This window comes from Aotus nancymaae, unplaced genomic scaffold, assembly GCF_030222135.1.
Source record: "Aotus nancymaae isolate 86718 unplaced genomic scaffold, 86718_ANA_hifiasm-v0.15.2.pri h1tg000106l, whole genome shotgun sequence".
NCBI lineage: Eukaryota > Metazoa > Chordata > Mammalia > Primates > Aotidae > Aotus > Aotus nancymaae.
In genome coordinates this window covers 2,376,260-2,401,756 of record NW_026988521.1, presented here as the reverse complement: position 1 = coordinate 2,401,756, position 25,497 = coordinate 2,376,260, and the positions used below count along the sequence as shown (strand labels likewise).

General features: G+C 48.0%; 2 protein-coding genes and 1 long non-coding RNA gene across 12 annotated transcripts in view; 1 reads left to right on the top strand and 2 right to left on the bottom strand.

The window, feature by feature from the left end:
• NAP1L4 (nucleosome assembly protein 1 like 4) overlaps positions 1-14,592 on the bottom strand; it is a 47,952-nt gene extending 33,360 nt beyond the window's left edge. For 2 of the 5 annotated variants that reach the window (XM_012456158.2, XM_012456155.3), the window contains exons 1-2: positions 2,229-2,258; positions 1,303-1,361 (exon numbers count right to left, since the gene is read on the bottom strand). In XM_012456158.2, coding sequence (XP_012311581.1) covers positions 1,303-1,361; positions 2,229-2,242 — 73 coding nt within the window. In that variant the 5' untranslated portion in view covers positions 2,243-2,258. The other 3 variants (XM_012456160.3, XM_012456161.2, XM_012456159.2) reach the window with 3 other exon arrangements.
• Positions 14,593-15,039: 447 nt separating this feature from the next.
• LOC105719883 (uncharacterized) lies at positions 15,040-21,038 on the top strand. 3 transcript variants are annotated; one of them, XR_001108059.2, is made up of 3 exons: positions 15,040-15,574; positions 19,126-19,354; positions 20,064-21,038. It is a non-coding gene; the product is annotated as an uncharacterized LOC105719883 (long non-coding RNA). The 3 variants fall into 3 exon arrangements; XR_001108060.2 differs by adding an exon at positions 16,532-16,704 and having other exon boundaries at positions 19,126-21,038; XR_010340200.1 differs by having other exon boundaries at positions 19,126-21,038.
• Positions 21,039-23,868: 2,830 nt separating this feature from the next.
• CARS1 (cysteinyl-tRNA synthetase 1) overlaps positions 23,869-25,497 on the bottom strand; it is a 56,173-nt gene continuing 54,544 nt past the window's right edge. For 2 of the 4 annotated variants that reach the window (XM_012456151.2, XM_012456152.2), the window contains 3 exons: positions 25,426-25,485; positions 24,885-24,968; positions 23,869-24,188 (listed from right to left, as the gene is read on the bottom strand). In XM_012456151.2, coding sequence (XP_012311574.2) covers positions 24,054-24,188; positions 24,885-24,968; positions 25,426-25,485 — 279 coding nt within the window. In that variant the 3' untranslated portion in view covers positions 23,869-24,053. Of the gene's footprint in view, positions 24,189-24,876; positions 24,969-25,425; positions 25,486-25,497 lie in introns of all 4 variants that reach the window. The other 2 variants (XM_012456154.2, XM_021677044.2) reach the window with 1 other exon arrangement.

Genomic DNA, 25,497 nt, shown 5'->3' with positions numbered 1-25,497 from the left:
GCACTCCAGCCTGGGCAACAAGAGTGAAACTCCATCTCATAAAAAAAACAAAAAAACCCAGTAATTCATGAGTCTATAGTCTATAGTGACATTAAAATAAGGAAAGGGAAATTTCTTCTTTAATGGAATGTGTCGAAGGATTGGCAGAATTAGAAAAACACCCCTTTGCAACCCCCAACGTTATCAGGCAAGATCATCAATGGGTGCTAAAATCACTATGTGAAAGTTTGCTGAAGGAGAAGAAGATATCTATGCGTGCCTGACAGACTGCCTGCAAGGGCAAAGGACTTTGATAAGAGAGGTCTGGCAAGTGCTGTCTTAATCATTAAGTCATCAGTCTCAGTGTCCCCAGACAGGTGTTGAGCCAACATCATATGCCTCCCGAAGCAATGACCACTGCATCATGTCACCTGTGTGCCCTTCCTGCCAAATGTTTACCCTGAATCTCATCAGGAAGAACTGACCAGGCAAATCCAGACTGTGGGCATTCTCTAAGACAACAGAGGCTCACACCACTCTGATGTGTCGACTCTAGAACCAAGGAGCTAGAACAAAAGGACATACATGACCCTTGAGTAGGTGCTAGATTTGGGCGTGCGGTAAAAACTGCTGAGAAAACCAGGGAAATAGGAACATGACTGCATGTTAGATAACAGTATTGTTCCAATGTTAAGTTTCTCGGTAATGGCACCGTAGAAAAGTTTTAGGAAAAAAGAAACCCACCACTCACTTTCAAACAGTTTGGAGGGAGTGGGGAATACAGATATACAGGTTTTTTTTAACGGGGGAAAGATACCACATCTGTGAATTTATGAACAAAATGACATTCCTAGCATTTGCTTCCAAACAACCAAAGGAAGGAAAGTTGAGGGCATAGATAGAAAACACGTGGCCAGGTGCAGTGGTCTGTGCCTGCAGTCCCAACTATCTGGAAGGCTGAGGCAGGAAAATCGCTTGAACCCAGGAGTTCAAGACCAGCCTGGGCAACATAGCAAGGCTCCACCTCAAAAAATAAGACTGGTCATTTGTTGATCAATACTAAAGCCGAGTAATGGTAGGTACAAGAAGGTACCCTGTACTTTCGCTTTCCTATTGTAGAGTCTGAATTCCTATAACAAATAATAAATACATCTGTTATTAATGAGAAGCTGATTTTTCATTTTAATTAATCTAACTTTCCTAAAAGTCACTGAAGTACAGGAATCCCTTACTTGCATTAATAAATGGTTCCAGAGGGTAGAAGACTCCCCATCCTGGAATCTTCTCTCCAACTGCTATGTGTTTCATGTGCAGTGAACTGACCTGTATTACTTGCGTTTTTAGCAGCTTCCACGGAATCTGAAGGAACCCCATCTGAAAAACTAAAACAACAGTATGTTTAAAAAGTAATACTGTAAAGAAAGTTCCAAAGACATAGCACAAATGAACAGGTTTCTTATTCAATATATTAAGAAGTATCTCTACAGTGACATCAGATTTGGGCAGAAGACCACTACTACTGTGTCTGTGTTACCTAAGAGACTGTCCTCTGTTATGAAAACATTTTACTACTTAACACCCCCTCTTCTCCCAAACATACAGCCCTACAAAGTTATTTCCAATCTTAAGCCAAAGCTTCTTAGACAACTTTCATTTCTACAGCTTCTTTCCTCAAAACACTGCTCCCAGCCCTCAAACCAAACCCATCAACCAACAAGCATGTTACTGTTTGGTCAGCTGCTCATGTGATCAGAGCAAGGCAGTCTTATCAAGTTAAGACAGTGCCCAAAGTGGCTTTGTAAAATTAGCCATGGAAAGTGTAAAATTAGCCATCAAACAGTTTTTAAAGATGCCTGGACACACTTCCCTCATAAAAAATAAACATCAAATAACATATACAACTAAAAGTGACCCTCAATCTACAAAACAGAATGTTCCACTAGATCACTGACAACTACAGACACTTAGGATAGTGTCAAGTTAGTTACCTGACTTCAGCCTAGGGGTGTTACAAAGCAGAGAGAGCACAATGATTGCTTTCCATAAAGGATCTGTAAGTGTCAACCTCTGAGGCACTGTTCATGTCTGAAGTAATTTTCTCATGTGCTCTAGTACACACACAAGAATGAGTCATCAGCTAGACCCTGAAGTGCACTTAACTTTGATTCTAATGTTTATTGAAACATGGCGTGGCTGTTGCTCACCAACTGATTTTTAAACTTCAATAAACAAAGTCCACCTTGGCTTACCTGTTATCTGCCATCTGAATGTTTTTATCCCTATAAATGAAAAAGAGTTATAATCATTATATTCATAAACAAAAATATTTGTTCAATATACTTTTAAAACAATGGTTGCCTATGGGATGGAGTCCACTGCAAGGGGCAGGAGGCAACTTTCTAGAGTACTGAAAATGTTCTAGATCTTGACTGAAGTTACCTGGATATATGCATTTGTTAAAACTCATTAAACTACACATTTCAGATCTGTGCATTTCATCACACACAAACTTGACTAATCAAAAATTTCTCACCCAGGCGCAGTGGCTCATGCTTGTAATCCCAGCACTTTGGGAGGCTGAGATGGGGGGATCACTTGAGGTCAGGAGTTCGAGATCGGCCTGACCAACATGGTGAAACCCCATCTCTATTAAAAATGCAACATTAACCGAGCAGGGTGGTAGACACATGTAATCCCAGCTACTCAGGAGGCTGAACCCAGGAGGTAGAGATTGCAGTGAGCTGAGACGCACCACTGCACTCCAGCCTGGGCGACGAGAGTAAAAGTCCATCTAAAAAAAAGAAAAAAATCTCTTATTGGCAGTAAAATAACCAGACTTCAGAATAACATCAATTCTAATTTACCTTATCTTTTATGACACAATTTGGCAACACAAATGTATTAATGCAAGCTCAATTATTTTAGAGTAATTCAAAGCATTTACTGGTGTTTACACTTTCAAATTAACGTATGGGGTTCTTTTTTCTTTTCTTTTCTTTTTTAGACGGAGTTTCGCTCTTGTTACCCAAGCTGGAGTGCAATGGCGCGATCTCGGCTCACCGCAATCTCCGCCTCCTGGGTTCAGGCAATTCTCCCGCCTCAGCCTCCTGAGTGCTGGGATTACAGGCACGCAACACCATGCCCAGCTAATTTTTTTTGTATTTTTAGTAGAGACGGGGTTTCACCATGTTGACCAGGGCTGGAGTGTGGTGATGCAATCCTGGCTCACTGCAGTCTCTGGGCTAAAGCAATCCTCCCACCTCAGCCTCTTGAGTAGCTGAGGCAACAGGCATGTGTCACCAGGCCCAGCTAATTTTATTTTTTGTAGAGACAGGGTCTGGCTAAGTTGCCCAGGCTGGTCTCAAACTCCTGGCCTCAAGAGATCCTCCCATCTCAGCCTCCCCCAGTGTTGGGATTACAGGTGTGAGTCAACATGCCTGGCCTATACAATTTCAAAATCTAATCTAAATGCATTTAAAGTATTTTAAGCTAAAGGCATCACTTAAAAATGTCCTTAAATGTAAAGTAAAACAGGTGTGGCTATGAAGTTCCTTAAACTCAGATGCAGTAAATACACCTGAGAGCCTCGCTAAAGGGTTGTTCCAGCTGAAAACTGGTCAATCCAAACCTCTGAATCACACAGCTTTAGGGTAAAACAAACCAACAACAACAAAACCCTCTACATTTAAGAAAAGCAGCTCTAATTATGATCTACAACTGTTCTGTATTTAACTCAACTACTTTTTTAAAATTAAGTTTTTACTGTTTCAAAATAAAATGTGATATTTTTAAGAATCGAAATGCAAGTATTAACACTGCCTTTTTCAAAAAACTAAATTATTTGTTTTAATGAAGCAGATGAAAACCAAAAAGGACAAAAAATGCAGCAGGCACAGTGGTTCACACCTATAATGCCAGCACTTTGGGAGGCAGATTACCTAAGCTCAGGAGTTTGAGACCAGCCTGGGCAACATGGGGAAACCCCATTTCTACAAAAAATATACAAAATTAGCCAGGCATAGTGGTGTGAAACTGTAGTCCCAGCTACTCAGGAGGCTGAGGCAGGAGAATCGCCTGAGCACAGGAGGCAGAGGTTGCAGTGAGCCGGAAAAACGCCACTGCACTCCTACCTAAGAAGAGCAAAAGTGTCCCAACAAAAAAAGAGGAAAAAAAAATGCGACTGGATGTGGTGGTTGATGCCTCTGGTCCCAGCTACTTGAGAGGCTAAGGTAGGAGCATTACTTGAGCCCAGGAATTGGAGGGCTGGAGGCTATAGTGAGCTATGATTGTGCCACTGCACTCCAGCCTGGACAACACAGCAAGACCCTGTCTTTACAAAAAAAAAAAAAAAAAAAAAAAGGGCGGGGCGGGGGGCACAACAAATCCTACAATGGCTGGCTGTGCTCACCATCACAACCACAGCACTGATCCAAACCCAGCCCTAGTCAGTGAAGATCTACAAACCCTTCAAAGGAGGCCAGGCTCGGGGGCTCACACCTGTAATCCTAGCATTTTGGGAGGCCGAAGCAGGCAGATCACCTGAGGTCGGGAGTTCGAGATCAGCATGACCAACATGGAGAAACCCCGTCTCTACTAAAAATACAAAATTAGACAGGTGTGGTGGCGCATGCCTGTAATCCCAGCTACTCGGGAGGCTGAGGCAGGAGAATCACTTAAACCCGGGAGGTGGAGGTTGCGGTGAGCCCAGATCACGCCACTGCACTCCAGCCTGGGCAACAAGAGCAAAACTGTCTCAAAAGAAAAAAGAAAGAAAAAGAAAGGTTCTGTCACTTTCTGCAAACTACACATCCCTACCAATTCAGGCCCTGTCTACCTCCCCACACTGATTCCCACTCAAGGGCTCCTCTGCCATGTTTGCTGCACCGTGTTCCTGAGGTTAGAGTTACCTTCTCTCATATTACAAATGCAAGGTGTGAGGCAGTCAGACTTCTAAGTAATTGTTTAAGGACAACATTCTAAGAGCTAAAACACCATCTACCAGTTGATAATAGTGAGGTGGATTTTTTTCTATTATTATATGCTTTGATAATGTCTCCATGAACATCTCAGCTTACAAGGCTTCCAACTCCCAGTTAACCTTAATTCATACGGCAACTGCATGGCCGCTACACAGTAGCATTTCTGGGTCAAAAAGCATGAATGGATTCTGATACATACTGCCAAACTAGTTAGTTACACAACTACATCAACTATAATTTGGCTACTTAATTGAAGCCCTCCACTGCTTAACAAATATACCTAACAGCACCTTTGTTCTACCACACACACACTAATTGCTGAAAGGAGTCCACTGACCTGGAAGCATCTATCACTGTCAGTTTAATGGACAGACTCTTGTTTTCACCACCCAATAAATAATACCTCGTAAAGCCACACACTTCATCTCCAACACCTCCTGTACTAGCAAGGGACGTACAAGTCAGGCACTTCACACATTTTATACCAACTTCAACTCCACTAGGGAGGGACTATCCTCAGTTTATATGAAAAGAAGCTGAGGCTTGGAAAGCTGAGATGCCTAATCCAAGATTACATGACGAGTAAAACACACATTTGTGTTTCGAATAGGACTCCCTCTGACCTTTGCCTAGTACGCCCACCGCTTCACTTCTGGCTGTTAAAGATTGTGTTGCTGCGAGGCCTTGCGTGGTGGCTCACACTTACAATCCCAGCACTTTAGGAGGCTGAGGCGGACAGATCACCCGAGATCAGAAGTTTGAGTCCGGCCTGGCCAACATAGTGAAACCCCAACTCTACTAAAAATACAAAAATTAGCCAGGCGTGGTGGCACACGCCTGTAATCCCAGCTGGAGAGGCTGAGGCAGGAGAATTTCCTGAACCCAGGAGAAGGAGTTTGCAGTGAGCCGAGACTGCAATCCAGCCTGTGCGACACAGCAAGATTCCATCTCAAAAAAAAAAAAAGAAAAAGAAAAAAAAAGATTGTTGCTGCTATTGGAACAGGTTACAAGCAACAGTCAGTTAGGGTCGAAGTCCTGCTGTTTAGCAACATCTCCAAGAAATCCATTTTGTCTGGAAATGGAATATAAAAATATTCCCTTTTGATTCTGTTCACTATGCAGTCCCAGAGTCCTTAACAGTTCCTGGCACAGTATCGGCTGAATGCGTAAACAACCTATTTTATGACATGGGCTGAAGAGATTCACCTTCCCATGGAATGGTACTTATTCCAACTTAACAGAGTCCATTGATACAATGATTCACTCAATTTCAGTGACGGCATGTGATTTTTTGGGGGGAGACAGTCCCACTCTGCTCCCCAGGCTGGAGTGCAGTGGTATAATCATATCTCACTGCAGTCTCAAACTCCTGGCTTCAAGTGACCCTCCCACCTCAGCCTCCCAAAAAGCTGGGACAACAGGCATGTGTCACCAAAACTGGCTAATTTTTATTTTTTGTAGAGAGAGACAGGGTCTTGCTGTGCTGCCCAGGCTGGTCTTCAACTCCTGTTCTCAAGTGATCCTCCCACCTTGGCCTCTCAAAGTGCTGGGATTACAGGAAAGAGCCACCATGTCCAGCCCAGCATGTGCTGTTAAATACTACTTTTGGTGACAAGATGACAAGGCAGTTAAATTAAACCCAACACAATATTCTTTTTTTTTTAAGTGCTAAATCAAGGATAGAAAAACAAAATAATGAATTTACACAATAAAAAAGAAAATAGTTTTGACTAAAGAACAAACCAACCCAGAACTCAATGCCTAGAACAGGTAGACACACACTGAAGAGCCTGATTTCAAATCCTACCCCTATCATTTCCCAGCTGCATAACCTTCTTCTGTGCCTCAGTTTCATCATCCACAAACTAGAAGACAGTGGCTACCTGAGAAGCTGTGAGTGAAGACAAATGGCCTAGTACATAACAGCAGGCCAGGTCTCGTTCCACTTTTCTGTCATGCATATAGACTATGTCTATTCCCTGATATGAAACCAACAAATGGAGTTACTTTAAACACTGCACCCTTTATATAGGTTGAGTATCTCTTATCTGAAATGCTTGGGACCACAGGTGTTTCAGATTTTGGAATATCTGTATAAACATGATAAGGCATCTTGGGGATGGCAACCATGTCTAAACATGAAATTCATTCCTGTTTCCTACACATCTTATTCACACAGACTGAAGGTAATTTTATATAATATTTTAAATAATTTCGTGCATGAAACAAAGTTTTAACTGTGACCCATCTCATGAAGGCAGGTGTGAAATTTTCCACTTTTAACATTAACGTCAACACTAACAAAGTTTCAGAATTTGGAGGATTTCGATTTTTGATTTTGGGATCAGGAGCGCTCAATCTGTATGAGGAAAGACAGTGTAGTGTGGTGACACTATAAACAAGCTAGAGTTCAGTCAGTCAAGCTTCAGCATCACGAATTATTTTTGTTTAGCAATCTCTATCACTCTTAAAACAGAAAGTTATAAGGAACTATCAAATTGACAGGTTCGAGGAAAATAAATATCATTTGTTTTAAATGCTGATATGTTCAGTTTAATGTTAGTTTGATAAAACCACAGTCCGAAGACTCATCCGGAAGGTTCTCTCACTTTTAAAAGGCAAATCAAGAGATCTGTACCACTGGGTTAACAACAACGTATCACATAATTGAAAAATTCCTGAGAGATTTTTGAGTGTTCTTGTCAGAATCAGTATACCACCTAACGTGAAACCGACTCAGGCATTTCACAATGTGTAGTACTTCAAAACACCACATTGTGCATCACACATATGACTTTTGTGCTAATTAAAAATAATAAAGAAAAGGCAATCAAGTTAAATTATGACACAGATACCAGGCAAAAGAATGTTATAAGTTTTCTAAAGCTCAGCTTCCCTCTCAAGGTCAAAAACTTTAACTATGTCTACAATTCTAAATTCTAATGGGTAAGCAAATTTTCACCCAGTTAATAGGGTTGGGAAAAAAAAAATTCCCATGATTACATAAATATTCTGCTTTTACTTATATAAGACACTGTAGCAATCCTATTTATGGATTAACTTCCTTTTACCTCAAACAAAACAACTATTTTCATATGAAAATTTTTTAAATTTTTGTAAATTCCTAATTTTGAACTGAAAATATCTACTCTATAGCTATAGTAACTATAAAATTGGCCCATGGCCAGACACGGTGGCTCATGCCGGTAATCGCAGCACTTAGGAAGGCGAAGGTGGGCAGATCACATGAGGTCAGGAGTTCAAGACAGTCTAGACAACATGGTGAAACCCCATCTCCATTAAAAACACAAAAAGTAGCTGGGCATAGTGGCACACGCCTGTAGTCCCAGCTACTAAGGAGACTGAGGCAGGAGAATTGCTTGAACCTGAGGGGCGGAGGTTGTAGTGAGCCAAGATTGCTCAACTGCACTCCAGCCTGGGCAACAGAGCGAGACCCTGTCTCAAACCCACCCTCACCCCCACCCCCAAACCCAACCCAATCCAACCAAACGAAAAGAAACGAAGTGGCCCATGCTTGAGACAAAGCTAGAGAGCGTGGTCGTACTTCCCAGAACTTTTATATATTTACTGCCTTACTAAACTCAAAGGTTCTCAATGTCTTTATAGGTAATAACTGAAGGATTAAAATTAATTCAAATGTAATTAATATTTTGACAAGACTCGTTATAATTTCCTTACATCCTATAAATCCTACAAAACTAGGGAAGGTAGTTAGATAAATAATTTCTGAAGCACAACTGCTTGACCCACATTAGGTCTCAGGAATGGCAACCAACGTTCTCAATCCAAGAGGGAGTCGGACCAGTCACTGGGCACAAGTTCAGATCCTCCGAGTACTGGATGTTTTAGATTAGGACATCAGAAGGAGCAAAGGAATGATCTATTCTCACAAAGAATCAAGATACCCCTGCAGGACACCCCAACATCCCCACCCACAAAACCTGGCGAATATACGAAGCCCTGAGACCTTCCAGATTTCATTTCTATTGCCCTGGCTGGTAGACTCCTGTTCGAATCCATCATTACCACTCTCCAGGATCAGAAATTAATCATGTTGTTAAACTTTCCAGGATAATGTTTTGGGTTTTTTTTTTTTTTGCTTTTTGAGGCGGAGTCTCGCTCTGTTGCCCCGGCTGGAGTGCAGTGTGACACGATCTTAGCTCACTGCAACCTCTGCCTCTCAAGTTCAAGCCATTCTCCTTCTTGCCTCAGCCTCCCAAGTAGCTGGGACCACAGGCGTGCACCACCACGCCCAGCTAATTTTTGCATTTTTAATGGAGATGGGGTTTCACCATGTTGGCCAGGAGGGTCTCAAACTCCTGACCTCAGGTGATCTGCCTGCCTCGGCCTCTCAACGTGCTGGGATTACAGGTATGAGTCATCGCACCTGACCTATTCATTGCTTTAAAACATTATCATAAGCCGTGCATGGTGGCTAATGCCTGTAATACTAGCAGTTTGGGAAGCCGAGGTAGGCAGATCACCTGAGATCAGGTGTTCAAGACCAGCTGACCAATATGGTAAAATGCTGTCTCTACAAAAAAAAATACAAAATTAGCAGGGCATGGTGGCGGGCGCCCGTAGTCCCAGCTACTCAGGAGGCTGAGACGAGAATTGCTTGAACCCAGGAGGCAGAGGTTGCAGCGAGACTGTGCCACTGCACTCCAGCCTGGGCAACATAGTGAGACTCAGTCTCAAAAAAAAAAAAAGGGCAATGAATAATACATGTTTGCCCTCTAAAGAACAAGTTCCACAAGAGCAAGGACCCTGTCTACCTGCTCAACAGCCGTCCCAGGGCCCAGCACAAGACGGGATGAGACTGGTTGCCAAGAAATCTTTGATCAACTCACTGCTGAGTGACAGCTTGTCTCTGTGTTACCGGTACACAGCACGGTGTCCGCATGCACACACAGGTCTGTTTCAAGCAGTTTCTGAAGACACACAGGAGAGACATTTCCTTAGTCATTCATGTTTGGTTACAAGATCTACTGAAATACCTGACTCCAAACAACAGCAGACCATCTCTTCAGAGACTTTATGGGATGTCAAGCCCTGGGGTTTCAAGAAGAAAGTAAAAAATGATTTCCTTTCCTTAACCAAACACTCTATGTTTACTCGTGGCGCAGCAGTCTTTACTGCTGCACGCCACCCTTCTTTCCTGGGCAGTTCATCAGTACACGACTCTATGAGGAAAACACTTTTCTTAATCCAGTACATATTAAAAGATCTTGTCACCTCGTCAGTAAGGCATTTCCCTCTCCACCTATTTCAAATTGCGACCACCAAAATCCCTACTCCTCACCAGTTTCTCAAAAGCACCTGCCACCTCTAACTTGTTCGTCTGTCTCCCACAGCAGAAACGAAGGCAAAGCCTTCTGTTTTATTCAGCGGGAGGCCCCAGTACCTAGAACTGTGCCCAGAACACAGAAGATGCTCATGAATAAGTAAATAGATGCAAATCACTGAAAGCTACTTTTCAGTAACTGAGTAAACATGTACTTTGCACATAAAAGAGTAGTGTCATTCTTTCTACCACTAATTAATTAAACAAAAATCATCTCATTTTTGAACAGGCTTTTCTGGATAGTGATAAATGCATGACGCATTTTTAAAAGTCCCAAGGACATGGAATGAACGTACATTTAGTTTTAACAGCTAACACAGAGAATACCTGTAGGAAGAAATTTAAGGCTACGAAGTGGTCAAAATCAAAAAGTAAAGTTCACAAAGTGATCTTTCATAGTTTTGATACTACAAAAACACAATGCCTCTGTTACTAAATGCAAAATTTAAAGCTCTGGCAAACAAAGTAAAGCAGCCCTGTTCTCTCTTAAGAGGCAGAATGGGGCCGGGCACGGTGGCTCACGCCTGTAATCCCAGCACTTTGGGAGGCCGAGGCGGGTGGATCACGAGGTCAAGAGATCGAGACCATCCTGGTCAACATAGTGAAACCCCGTCACTACTAAAAATACAAAAAAATTAGCTGGGCATGGTGGCGCGTGCCTGTAATCCCAGCTACTCAGGAGGTTGAGGCAGGAGAATTGCCTGAACCCAGGAGGCGGAGGTTGCAGTGAGCTGAGATCACGCCATCGCACTCCAGACTGGGTAACAAGAGCGAAACTCCATCTCAAAAAAAAAAAAGAGGCAGAAAGGGAAATCAATGGCTGCCAGATGAAAACAAATTTACATCAATCAACATAAACTACTTCTTACAAATTTCACAGCAGTCAAATACAAAATTATTTACTATCTACCCCTCGATAAGGGCTTTCCATTACTATATGCTCAAAGACAAACCTTATCTACAACTGTAGTTTCGGGAGGCACAAATTCGAACCTCAAAGGTCCCACAAAAATTAAGCTGAGGCCGGATGAGAGCAGTTTCCTGCAGAGATCAGCTACTTCCTATCACCGTAGTGGTCGAAGAATCAAACTAAGTAAAACCAGCTTTTTACTCTGGATGCCTAAAACACATTCTCCTTTAAGCAAACAAAAAGTATTCCTTAGCTAGCATCTCAGGCCAAACTCCCAACAAGCTCATCCCTGCTGTCATACCATTCAAATATAACCATCACTGGTTCCCAGCAGTAACAGCATTTGTCTATTTCACACAGCTGATGGCCCTTTGGCCATCAGGAATTTAAATCACCTTCTTGCCCACAAAGTATTTTTCTTCCAAAACAAATTGAAAAATTTAGGCCCTTTCACAAAATTTTTGGAAGTACAACATAAATTTATCACAATAGTTTTTAAACTGCAGACAAATAAACGGAAGAAAGAAAAGCACTACTATATATCCATATATAACTGAGGTCACCTCCTCCAGATGCTGGAGACTCTCAATTGCTCAAAAGAAAAACAGAATAAAGCTTTCAATTTCCACACTTAGTTGTAAATAGCTAACACAGGGAATTAATATGCCATCAATAACAAAAGGCTACTAAAAACTGATAGGTTAAGGAAAGTGTTTTCATGTCAATTTCAAGTTCAAATTCATACTGTAAAGGGGTGAACACATCCCATCCCCAGGTACTTAACTGCCATACAAATAAGAACTACCTCATGTGGGTAAAAATCTCAAAATCCTACAGAAGAATCTGATGTCTAAATGACTAATTTGCAAACACAATATCCTGTACATTTTGAGGACACCCTAAAATACATGTAAACTTTTCAGAATTCAGTTTACCAAGGTTATAAAACTTAAAAATGATTAAAATTTCTCTGCTACTGCAAAGAATTCAACCAATTTCCCCAATAACTATGTTCATTTTGAAAAGTAGTACCGGATTTAAGGCTTACACAACAGAATTCACAAACTGTTAAGATGTTATGATATATAGGCACAAATAACTGCAGGCATTCTGAAGCAGTAACTGCTCAACCAGGAAAAAAAAAAGACTGCAACTGTATACGTAATGACAGCTATTTAAGACAGCAGTAAGGTGTTATAAAAATCACACCATGAGGCCCTAAAAATGTCTCTAAGTAAACTGAACTACTATTAAATAACTAATTTTTCTTTCTTTTTTTTTTTTTTTAAGAGAAGGGGTTTCACCATGTTGGCCAGGCTGGTCTCGAACTCCTGACCTCAAGCAATCCACCCGCCTCGGTCTCCCAAAGTGCTGGGATTACAGGCGTGAGCCACCGCGCCCGGCCAAATAACTAATTTTTCTCTCTGTAGTCACTCATTTAATCTTTGGCATACATCCCGATGCTATCACCACGTTCCTTTCTCTGAACTTCATTTTACATTTGCGTATTATTTATTCCATCAGCAATCGCTCATCCCAGTCTGAATCTCAAAATTCTACTATGGGAGGCATTTGGCATTCTGTGGAATAATATAATTTCGAGATGATAAAGATCAACCAGCTCAACTCCTCACAAGCTAGAGTTCAGTTAGGCTTAGTACAATGATGGAAACAATTTCTCTTTAAAACTTTCATTCCCTCTACAGAAGCGGTAAACGTGGGTAAAGTTAAAACCGCCTGGGTCTTTATCTAAGCTTGGACAAGTCATTATACGTAAACTCCCAGGGCCTCAGTCTCCAGAGTGGTTAAATGGAAAAACAACAGTATCGATCTCACAGGTTACTAGATTATGAAATGAGTTAACACACGTAAGCAGGCTGGAGGCCTAGTGCGCAGTGAACAGGCATTCGTCATTTAGAGGTGTATTCACTACTGCAGGAGGGCAGCAGCTTAAAAACGCTTACCTCCGAGGCCCAACAACCTCACCTACATACTTGTGTATTTTTAAGGTAAGAGAATTTTCAGAAGTCTATTTTTATACCGTATACCTAAATGCAGGAAGTTGAGGCAAGGGACTACTACAGGAAAAAGTAATGCAGACTTGGGTATGTGAACCAAAGCACAGACTAATGTGCCGACGATTCCTCCGACAACAGGATGAAATGGCGGACCTTCCTGCCAGAGGAGCGCAGAGTCACCCAGGCAGGTGATGTGACACACGTTAGGGTCTAAAGGTCCCACGGCTGGAGTCCCCTTTACTGGAACCTAAACTTGTCTGCCTCCTGCACCGCAATCAGAGAACTGTGGACGGTGAAAAGTCTTATCGCGACCAGGCCATCCTCCACTGGGGTGAACGGAGAGCATTCAGAAGGGGAAAATTAAAAAAAAAAAAAAAAAAAAAAAAAGACAAGACTCTGGTCATGTCAAAATACACAAACGTGACCGCTCTCACCATCTCTGAGCTGAGAGAAAAGCACGGCACTTTCCCATCCATAACACGTACAATTCTCTTTTTTTGGAACTTTCGCTTTTCCCTGTGAAAGACGATTTTAAAGTAGTAAAAAGACTTATTGCCCACCTTGGCTGCTAACGCGCGTCCCGCGAGTAACTAGTCCTCGGGGAGCGCACGCCGCCCATCGCGCCCCACGGCTAAGCAGCGACGCCGAGGACTTTCTTCCCCGCCACACATGCCCTCGGCCACACGAAACTTACAACCACGGCCCAGCCGAGCCCAGCGCAACCCCACAGAGGCTCACGATGACCATCGCCCCGCGGAAAAGCTCAACTTCCTAAACATCCAACCAAGACGGACCGAACGTCTCCACCTTAAAAACGGGAAGCCTCCGCACCGGCGCGCCCTGCCGTGTAACCGCCGCGGCCCCCGCACGCGGGGCAGGCCGGGCTAGCGGGAGATTTGAGCGGCCGCCGCCTCTCGCCGTCCTCGCCTCCTCCGCGTGGCCGCCGCCCAGGAGGCCGCCCGCGGCGCAGAACAAAGCGCCCTGACCTTCAGGGCGGCGGGCGGCCGGGCGGGGCGCCCCAGGGGCTGGGAGGGGCCGCTCTCCAGCGCCCCAGGCCCAGGCTCCAGGCCCCAAACCCGAGGCCCGTCGCGGCCGCCGCCGTCCGCCCAGACTAGGACGCTGCCCCGCCCCTGCCCGCCGCCCCGTGGCTTCCCTCGATGGCCGCCAGCCGTGCCCACCCCGGCCCCGCGGCCCCTCCCGCCAGCCCCGGCCCGGGCGCCCTCTCCAGCGCGCCGTTACCCGCCCAGCGCCCGCGTCTCCGCACCTCGCGCCTCCTGCGGCAGTGGCGGCGACCGTAGCTTCACTCACTTTGGGGCTGCGCCGCCGTGGCCGCCAACAACGCCACCTCCCATTGGCCGAGGCTCCTGGCTCCTCTCTCCGCGAGCAAGACGGGCTGCGATTGGGCGAGCGCGGCGCAAGTCAACTTCGCTTCGCGCCGCAGACGGCAGCCAATCAGAAGCCTCCGAAGAAGCGCCGCGCCGTATGCAAATATTCCTTCGCGCGACAGGCGTCCTGCGTTCCTCCGCCTCTTTAGATGGGACGGGGCGCGGTGGAGACCTAGAGTGTGGTTCCTTCCGGGCGGGCCCAGGTCCCCACTCCTGGGACCCTCCCCGGGTGGCACCGCATCCTCGCGGGAGGCTGGGCGCCCGGGCCTCCGTGGGCCCCGGCCGTCCTTGTCTCCTGCGTCCTCCCAGTTCCCTGGTTCCATCCCGTCCGCCGCCGGGCGGTGCCTCCAGCCCTCTGTGCTCCTCTGACGTGAGAACCCCGCCTCCCACGGCGTCCCCTTGCTCAACTCTTTGCGAACATCGCGGGGGCCCCTCGGCCGGGAGCCGGTTCACCAGCCCCGTTCCTGCTTGGGGCCTAAGCCTAACCCCTGCTCACCTCCGAGGTCCCAGGTTGGAGGACACTTAAGCGAAGAGGTCGGGGCTGGGTGCCCTCCGCGGACACGGCGGGACTGCCCACTTCCTGCGTCTCTCCCCGCAGTGTCCCAGCAGCCTGGCTCTGGCCTGGGGGACACCCTGCCGCACCAGGAGGAAAGGCAGGGCGCACTGGGCCCTCAGCTCAGGCCCCTGAAGCAGAGCAGGGCAGAGGGCTGGGGCTTTCCCGTCTCGCCCTCCTGGTTCTCCCACTCGGGGTGCCCTCTAGGCTGGGGTGAAGGTACCAGCCCCAGCCTCTCCACGTTTTGTAGAAAGACATCCACTTTGATTGGAAAATAACCCCTACGCTGGGACTTTTGAGGCCGATTCAACTCCATGTTCAACCGTGCCATCGTGGGTCTTCGTGACTTCTGTGCATTTTTTTCCGAAACGTCCTCTTTTTTGGGGTAAGGTTACTTTTGAAACAATTATTATTAGCAAGTTATTCCTGTAATGGGGAAAATCTGGAACCATCTAAAGACTCCTGGTTGAGGGCTTAAGAACATAGGGTCGCTTATAAACCTCAAAGGGAAGCTGGGAGGCTGAGGCAGGAGGATCCCTTGAGCCCAGGAATTCAAGTCCAGCCTGGGCTACATAGTGAAACATCATCTCTGAAAAAAAAAATGCGGAGCGCCGCGACTCAGGCCTCTTAAGCCCAGCACTCCGGGAGGTAGAGGCAACAAGCCCAGCCTGGGCAACATAGCAAGAGCACCCCTCCCTGACTACAAAAAAAAAAAATTAGGCCGGGCACGGTGGCTCACACCTGTAATCCCAGCACTTTGGGAGGCCGAGGCGGGCGGATCATGAGGTCAAGTGATTGAGACCATCCTGGCCAACATGGGGAAACCCCGTCTCTACTAAAAATACAAAACTTAGCTGGGCATGGTGGCGCGTGCCTGTAATCCCAGCTACTTGGGAGGCTGAGGCAGGGCAGGAGAATCACTTGAACCAGGAGGCAGAGGTTGCGGTGAGCCAAGATAGTGTCACTGCACTCCAGCCTCGCAACAGAGCGAGACTCCATCTCAAAAAAAAAAAAAAAAAAATACCCAGGTGTGGTGGCTCAGACCTGTAAAGCTACTTGGGAGGCCGAGGTGGGAGGTGGGAGAATTACCTGAGCCCTTGAGGTCAAGGCTGCAGTGAGCAGAGGTGTGGCCCCTGCACTCCAGCCCGGGTAACCAGAGGGAGACCCTGTTTCAAAAAAAACAAAAAAGAAAATTAATTAAAACAAAAAACATTTTTAAAAACCCTCAGAGGTGAGCAGTGCCTGGCGGAGGCCTGACCCACACAGCGTGCTGAGTCCTATCTGGCCATCTGTGTTTTAGGAGAGAGGGTGTGTGCTCTCAATTCCTGTTTTCCTTATTTAGATTCAGACTTTTCTACAGTGATCATGCTTTATGCTTTGCGGAAGCGTAAATGAAAGAAACGACACAAGAAAAGAACCTGGGCTTTTGCAGTTTTGAGGGTCCTTCCTCCCATCGAATAAAGTCTCAAGTCCATTTGCAGTAATGAGATCCAGTTGCTCCTGGATGTTGGCTTGGTAAAGGTGGCGTCTGGGTGGGTGTTGAGGGAGCTGGGCCTTGGTGCTGGGGGCAGCTGGACCTGCTGCTTGGGAGATCTGCTGGAACTGGAATGACTGTGGTGGTGGTGGTTTCTCTCCTTGGAAGAGACTCATTTGGAAATAGTCTTCACAGATGCAATTAGGTAATGAGGTCGAGGTGGGCAGATTACCTGAGCCCAAGAGTTTTGACACCCGCCTGGGCAACACGATGAGATCCCATTTCTACAAAATATTTAATTAGCCAGGCATGGTGATGCATCTATAGTCCCAACTGCTTAGGAGGCTGAAGTGGGAGGATTACTTGGGCTCAGGGGTTGGAGGCTGCAGTGAGCTGTGATTGTGCCACTGCGCTCCAGCCTGGGTGACAGAGCAGGACCAAGACCCTGTGTCAAAACAGAGAAGTCCCCAGCTAATGCTGATGTGCAACCAGGGCTGAAGGTCACTGCGATCAGGACTCCCAGGGTAGCCCCAGGCTTCTCAGCACTCAGCGGGGTTCATCCCTGTTTTCCCAGTGCTGCCTCTGCCAGGCCTCAGGCCTGAGCCCACCTGTCTACAGCCCTCCCACCACCTCAGCCTCCCCCAACCTGGAGATCAGGAGTCCCCTCCAGAGGCTGCCCTGCCTGTGGTTCTGCTTCTGGCTGCCTCGTCCTCACTGGGGCTCTGGGAGAGAGCCCCAGACAGTCACCACACCGCGTCTTTCTCCTTTGCATTGCCAGCACCTGGCACTTGGTGAGCTGTGCCCTTACCTGGGTGCCACTGACAATGGCTACACCTTGGCCTGGAAGTGGAGGCAGGAATCACTGCCCCATTCAACAGAGGAGAAAACAGAAATCCCTGTAGTGTCCCCAGCTGAGTCGCTCTGACCCTGGAGGGGGCCATACCCTTCACCTGCTGGGCGACCTCACAGCCAGCAAGAACTGGAGCCTAGGCCTCAGAAATGCCCACACCAGCCTATGCGGCATTAACGAACTGGGACCCCAGAGACATCCAGGAGAGGAGGCGGATTTCTTCTGGTATGTGGAGAACAAAACGCCCACAGTATACTCCACATGAAAGAGGGGTGCACAGGCAGGGAGTGGCTCTGCAAGCGTCACGCCCTCAGAAGGTTTCTGGAAGACCGTACCCCAAACGTTGCAGGGATTCGAGAGGCAGGGCACAGGGCCTTTCAGTTTCCACTTTATATTGGAAATTTTCTGTATTACTATTATTATTTTGAGACAGAGTCTCACTCTGTTGCCAGGCGCCAGGCTGGAGTACAGTGGTGCGATCTCGGCTCACTGCAAACTCCACCTCCCGGGTTCAAGCACTTCTCCTGCCTCAGCCTCCCGAGTAGCTGGGACTCCGCACCCAGCTAATTTTTGTATTTTTTTTAGTAGAGATGGGGTTTCACCATGTTGGCCAGGATGGTCTCGATCTTTTGACCTTGTGATCCACCCGCCTCGGCCTCCCAAAGCGCTGGGATTACAGATGTGAGCCACTGCGCCTGGCCTGTATTATTTATTTTTAAATAATGAATACATGATGTTCTAATAGTAAAGACACCAATGACTGATCTTTGTGGAAAAACAGGAAGATGTAAATCTGGCTCTTCCAGCTAAACAGAGCTTTTGTGTACACACAAAAAACTTTTCACAAGCAAACTAATATTATACAAGAAAAATGTCCACGCCATGTTGTTCCAGAAGAATCTGCTGCACCCTGACAGCAAGAGTGCAGGGTAGGGAGGTGCTGGGGTCCTCTTGGGGGCCAAGCCAGCGGCCTGTGTCCAGCCAGCCTGTTGTCATGCCAGGCCCTCAACCCAGCCTGGGGAGACTTGAGGAAGTTGGGGGAGGGCAGGGAGAAGGAGCACTGGTCAGTGGGCACTCAGAGCGGGCAAACTTCAGGCAGGAAAGTGGCCTGGAAACACTGAATGCAGGGGCGTGAAACGGGCCACAGCCTGGCCCTACTCCATGCCAGGTGGAGTCAGGCCTTCACCAGCTATGGGGACCAGGCATGCCCCTGACAATCTGGACACGTTTTCATGCAGCCACCCCTGGGAACCGGGCACAGGCCACTCCTTCCTGCCTCCTTGGATGGCACTGTGGCCTCTGGCCAACCTCTGCTCACGCCAGGCGCAGCAACTAAAGACGGGTATTTCCTCCTGGCCAGGTTGTAAGGACATGTGATACCCGGTTTCCAGCACAGGAGAGAGGATAGGCTGCGGAAGGGATTCCAGCTGCTGGGGTGCGCTGCGCTTCATCAGTTTCCGTGCCTGAAGGATACCGAGTTATAGGCCTCAGGCTACTTTGTAGCTCGTTAAGGACACCTCTCTTTGCAGCCACCATTATCACACAAAATTAGCAAAAATCTTTACTGTCATCCAATACCTGGTCATTCAAATTTCTTGAAATGTCTTTACAGCAGGTTGGTTCGAATCCTTCAAAGATCACCCCTCAAACCCGGTGGTTTTGTTTCTTGAGCCTCTCCCAGTCCTTCTTTTCTGCCGTCTTCCGCTCCCTTTGACACAGGCATATTGAAGACACCACCTTGGCATCCAACACAGTGCCCCACCTTCTGCACGAGTCTGGTGGCTGCTTCAGGGCCTCACCTGCACGGTCTCTCTGTGCCCAGTATTTCCTGGAGGCAAGAAGTAAGCTGGACAGCCTTGCTCCTGAGGGGGTTCTAGCCCGGCAGCCCAGGCCTCAGCTGGGAGACCAGGAATCCAGAACCTGGGGCTCCTCCTAGACCTGAACTGGAATCTGTCTTAACAAGCAGCTCCCAGCGGTTTATATGCATGCTCAAGGTTGAGAAGCCCTAGCCTAAAGGCTTTATTCAATACTGACTTACATTTTTAGGGGAGGATCCTTCTTTTTGTGGGGATGGTGGTTGGGTTGGGGTGGGTAACGGACCGGCAGAGCCCAGCACCAGAAAGTATCATGTATCTCCTCCTGGAAACCTACAAGCCAGCTGCAGGGTGACACTTTGGCATCATGAAATTATCCAGCACCTACCAGCTTTTACCCAGGGGTCTTAGCATCCGAGGTCAGCCCTTGCCTGAATCAGGGACTTCATGTGGGGTTGCAGAACGGAGATATCTAATCCTGGTGCTTCTTCCATTAATTAGCTGGCATCTTTGGGGAAAGGACAACTTTCCCCTTTTAGCTAGGGCCATTTGGTGGCCCCAAAATACACTTCCTATGCAAGGAGAAATGCTTGGTTCTGTCACTGAGTAACTCTACAGAAGGAGCTCACACAGGAGCCACCTCCAGTAATGACAGTATGTTTTAGCTTTCTCTATTTTTGAGAATAAATACAGATACCTGGGTTTCGACTAATTTTTTTTCTTTTTTTTTTTTAAGACAGTCTCGCTCTGTTGTCTGGACTGGAGTGCAGTGGTGCGATCACAGCTCACTGCAGCCTCGACCTCCCATGCTCAGGCCATCCTCCAACGTCAGCCTCCTGAGTAGCTGGGATCACAAATGTGCCACCACCCCAGCTAATTGTTTTGATTTTTAGTAGAGATGAGGTCTCGTTATGTTGCCCTGACTGGAAGCATTCTTTTCAGTGCTCAGATTGTCCCAAACGTAGCCAGTAGGAGCTCCTGAAGCCTTATTTTAAAAGTAATTACAGGTTTCCAGAAAACTGCAAAATTAGTAGAGGTTTGTGTGCCGTCCACCTGGTCTCCTGATGGTCACACTGTGCCCGGCCAGAGCACAAGATCAACACAGGAGACCGACACTGGTACCGTGTGTGTGGTTCTAGCTTTTATCACACATGCAGATTTGTGATCACCATGGCAACAAGAACAAGGAAGTGCCCTCCCTGCCAACCTCCCCGCCGTCCCTGTGCAGTCACTCCCCGCGAACCTGCCCCCACCTTTGACCCTGGCTACCACCATCTATTCTCTAGTCCTACAGCTTGGATTTTGAGAATGTTATCTATGTGGAGTCACACAGCATGCGACCTTTCAGGGGTGGCTTTGCCACCTAGCAGAATGCGCTTGCCACATACCACCCAGCTGCTATGTATCACTAGCTTGTCCTGTGTCCTTCTGACGTGACTCCTTGGTGTTTGAAAGCTTCCCTTCTGGGGCACAACAGGACCTGGGCTCGGCTGCTCCTGCTGCTGCAGACCTGGAACTGGCCGTTTCTCCAGGGGGTGGCGGTGGGGTTTAGAGCCCCAGATCGGGGCGGGGACTGCTCACTGACACCAGGGATGCCTTGCTTCTCCCCCTTCCCATCTACATAGCCAGAAAACAATTTATGTCTTTAAATCGCAGGTCAGTTCAAATTGTTTTTCTAATTCATATTTAATAATAAAGTTATTTTCCTTGACTTCTTTGATTTTATCCTTGTATTTTTTTCTCTTACACTGAAAACTTGGTTGCTAGGCTGGGTGTGGTGGCTCACACCTGTAACCCTGGCACTTTGGGAGGCAGATGGGGGCAGATCACTTGGGGTCAGGAGTTCAAGACCAGCCTGGCCAATATGGTAAAACCTCATCTCCACTAAAAATACAAAAATTAGCTGGGCATGGTGGCGTGTGTCTGTGGTCCCAGCTACTTAGGAGGCTGAGGCAGGAGAATTGCTTGAACCCGGGAAGTGGAGGTTGCAGCGAGCTGAGATCACTTCATTGCACTGGAGCCTGGCACAGAGGGAGACTCCATCTAAAAAACAAAATTGTGGTTGCTGACATCAGTGATCTTACTTGTCTTGGCATATAGGGTTTGAAAATAACAATTCCAATATTACTACTAACAACAAAACTATTTCTTAAAATTGACTTTTCTACACTTTTTTTGACTTTAGAAAATACCCTATTAAAGATGTATCACTTTTTTTGACTTTAGAAAATACCCTATTAAAGATGTGTAACAAATACGGCCAATTCTTAGAAAGCTGAAGTTCTTTTCTTGAGGCTGCCAATTTGATTTATGGTTTTGTGGCAGATGGTACTTTCTGAAATAGCAGCAGCGGTATTTCCCATCCCTTCTGGAACCCAGTAATGCCCATCACAGGGTGGTATCTATGCCTCCCCCTCCCCATGGATGTGGGTGAGCCTTGTGATGCCCTCCACTAGGGAGGACAGTGGAAGTCAAGACATGACCTCCAAGGTTGGATCCTAAAAGGCCATACAGCTCCTGCCTCTCTCTCAGGACTTGCACCCTTGGCGCCATAGGCTGCTGTGACAGAAATCAGCCACCCTGAAGCTGCCAAGCTGGAGAGACCACACAGAGAAAAAAGGTGCCCAAGCCATCCCAGTATGGGACCCAGGCACAAACCTAGAGATGACCCCATCTCCCTGTAACCGAAAACCGATCAGCTAAGCCCAGTCAATCCAGAGCCATTAGTCATAACATGATAGTTGTTTTCAGCCATGAAGTTTTGGGGTGATCTGTTGAAGTAGCAACAGATAACTGGAACATGTTTGTTTTACTTTGTTTGGGGGACTTCTCTTTCTGTTTTTTTTTTTTTTTGACATGGAGTCTTGCTCTATCACCAGGCTGGATTGCAGTGGCGTGATCCCAGCTCACTGAAACTTCCATTTTCTGGTTTGAAGCAATTCTCCTGCCTCAGCCTCCCAAGTAGCTGGGACTACAAGCACGTGCCACCATGCCCGGCTAATCGTTTTTGTATTTTTAGTTGAGACACGGTTTCATCATATTGGACAGGATGGTCTCAATCTCTTGACCTCATGATCTGTCCACCTCGGCCTCCCAAAGTGCTGGGATTACAGGTGTGAGCCACCACACCTGGCCTAAATTTCTTTTATATATAAAACACTGACAAGGCTCAAAGTCAGACCTATCAACGCCTAGAGGCAGTCCTCATTGATTTATAACCTTAGTGCTCCCTGTGTAATTGGGTGGGTGCTCTCAAGCTGTGCCAAGCACCCTGCTGATGCACAGACAGGCCGGTCTGGCCTTGTGCTGTGTCACACACCACTGCAGTAAACAGCATTCACACATGGAGTGCAAGGAAAAGAACTGGTACACCCACAACCCAACACTGCCATGCTCCCCATGCTGGGGCTGCTGCCACCATCCACGTGCACTGGATTGAGTGTCCCCCTGGCTGTCCGCACTCCCCACGCTGGGGCTGCTGCCACCATCCACGTGCACTGGATTGAGTGTCCCCCTGGCTGTCCGCACTCCCCACGCTGGGGCTGCTGCCACCATCCACGTGCACTGGATTGAGTGTCCCCCTGGCTGTCCGCACTCCCCACGCTGGGGCTGCTGCCACCATCCACGTGCACTGGATTGAGTGTCCCCCTGGCTGTCCGCAGCAATAATGACTGTCCTTTGTCCCGATGGATCTGGCCTGGCACCAGCTTCCACAGGTATGAAGCAGGCTCTGGCTTCTGCTTACACCTTCCTCAGCCGAGGACGGTAAGCACCTTCACATCTGGGTGGTGATTCTTAGTCCAGGTGATCCAAGTGTGGAGGCAGGATGGCAAGGACAACACTGGGTGCTGGGGACAGACGGCCCCTACTGTGTTGAGCACCTCCCCCACCCCCATATCTCACCCGTCAGCCATGCGGATCCTGGACTTGCTGTCTCCAACAGCAGTTCTGGGCAGCGCGCCAGGGGCCCGCCTGCTGAGCCGCTGGCTTTGCTTCTGCCCAGTATGGAACGGCTCTAGGAAAACCTGCAGCGTGTTTATTCATCAGTTAGAGGGCTGACTGAGCGGCCTTTGTCTGGGGCTCAGCAGGCTCTGCCAGTCTGAGCCTGTCTTTTTCCTGCTTAAATACCTCCAAATGTGCCCACACACCAGAGATTAGCCGACAGCCATCAGCATGGGGGAGAAATTCCTTGGCCAGCTGAAGCAGCTCAACTGACCCAAACACCTAAGTTGTGACCTGCTGACCAAGCAGCCCCGGCTGGCCACCAGGCCCCCAGCCAAGTGCTGAGCATGCAGGGTGAGGCAGAGAGGGTCCCGCTGGCCACCAGGCCCCCCACCAAGCGCTGAGCATGCAGGGCGAGGCAGAGAGGGTCCCGCTGGCCACCAGGCCCCCAGCCAAGCGCTGAGCATGCAGGGCGAGGCAGAGAGGGTCCCGCTGGCCACCAGGCCCCCCGCCAAGTGCTGAGCATGCAGGGCGAGGCAGAGAGGGTCTCACTGGCCCCCTGCCAAGCACTGAGCATGCAGAGTGAGGCAGACAGGGTCTCACTGTTGAGAAAAATTTATTACTAATGTCTCAGAGCCAACGACGACATGAACGTACATGAACACAACTCTTAATTTAGGAGCCGAGGGTGACTGTAAACATGACTGGAGCATTGGGGCATTCTCACTGAGGCAGACAGGAGCCACCAGTCCACAATGGCTTAAAAAGTCAGTCCCGTGCCCCCTCACTGGAAGCTTCCATTCTGAGCCATCTGCAAATATTCCTTGTGGAGCTTTTCCTGAGCCTCGAAGAGCTTCTTCAGCTTCTTGGCTTGGCCTTTGCTGAGCTCTTTGCCCTCCACGTCATGTGTGGGCAGACCCTGAAAAGCCAGAGCACAGCAGCTGTTGGTCTCCGCACCTGGGTAACCCCGACTCCCCTTTCTTGGGCCTCCTGTCTCAAAGTACGCATCTCTCTGATGCAGCCATGTCCTCCTGGACATTCAGTCACACGCTGCTCTGAGCCAGCACACTCATCTGGCAGTGCTGGCTCTAGCAGCTAAGAATGGGAGAGGGGTGACCAGAATCTGCGGGTGCTTCCTGCCTGAGGTGAGGGGCACTGTGACCCTCAGAGCCGACCCATGGCTGAGTTCTGACACAGCTGGCCCAAAGGTATGTAGCAAACACATCCAAGGCCCAGCAGGGAGGGGCCTAGAGGTTTGTGGGCAGTGGCTGTGAATGGCCATGACGAAGAGTCTGGGGGCAGGACGCCCATCTGCACCATGGCAGCCAGCTTGCGAGGGCCTGGGTGGACCCTGGCCTGGGCCACAACTCCCAGTGCTAGGGAGCAGAGCTCACCACAGCAGCGGAGGGCCGCCCTGGCACGGGCTTGCCTAGCTGCTGGGCTGTGGGAGGAGCTCGGTAGTTGGGCCAGGAGGCCCTGGATCCTAAAGCAGGTGTCAGATTTGATTCCAAATTTTCTACAAACAGAAAATGTACTTGTCCAAGGTTGAAAATCCCTGTCCTTCCAATTTAATGTGGTCCAATAAAGCTCTGAAAAGAAAAGAAGGAATGCTTACATTTTCATCAAACTTGGAGTATTTGTCGGTTTCTGACAAGAACATTTCACCGGGGGGAATCTTCATCTTGGCCAGCTTTGCCGCCTAGAACACACAACAGCACAGTCACTGCCACCGAGTGGCACCTGGGGCTCTGCACCGTGACCAGCGTCTGCCAGCCCTCAACTTGCTTCCATGCCCTCAAATTCAGAGTGCTGTGAAAGACAGGGGAAGGGGAAGGCCAAGGTGGAGGGAACAGACAAGGAATGGTGGAAAGGTGGCTAAAAGCTCTCATAGCAGTAAGTCTATAAACGTGGTCTTAGAGCTTGTGACCAAATGGCACCACCGTTCCCCTGGCCAGGTCTTCCTGCGACTCATGTGAGAAGGGCCTGGCAGGCCTCGAGTGGTGGAGGCAGAGGGCGGAGCTCCTTCTGTGAGGGTCTGTGAAGGTGTGCAGGGGCCTGGCTGAGGTCCACGGAGGCACAGAGAGCCATGGGGCACGGGGTCAGGGTGCACTCCTGCCCAGGAGAGCCCTCACCCCCAAACAAACAAAGTGCGTTACTTCTTGTTCCTGCTTCCTCCGGGCCGCCTCCTCTTTCTTCTTCCTCTTCTCCTCTTCCACCTAGAGGGGCAG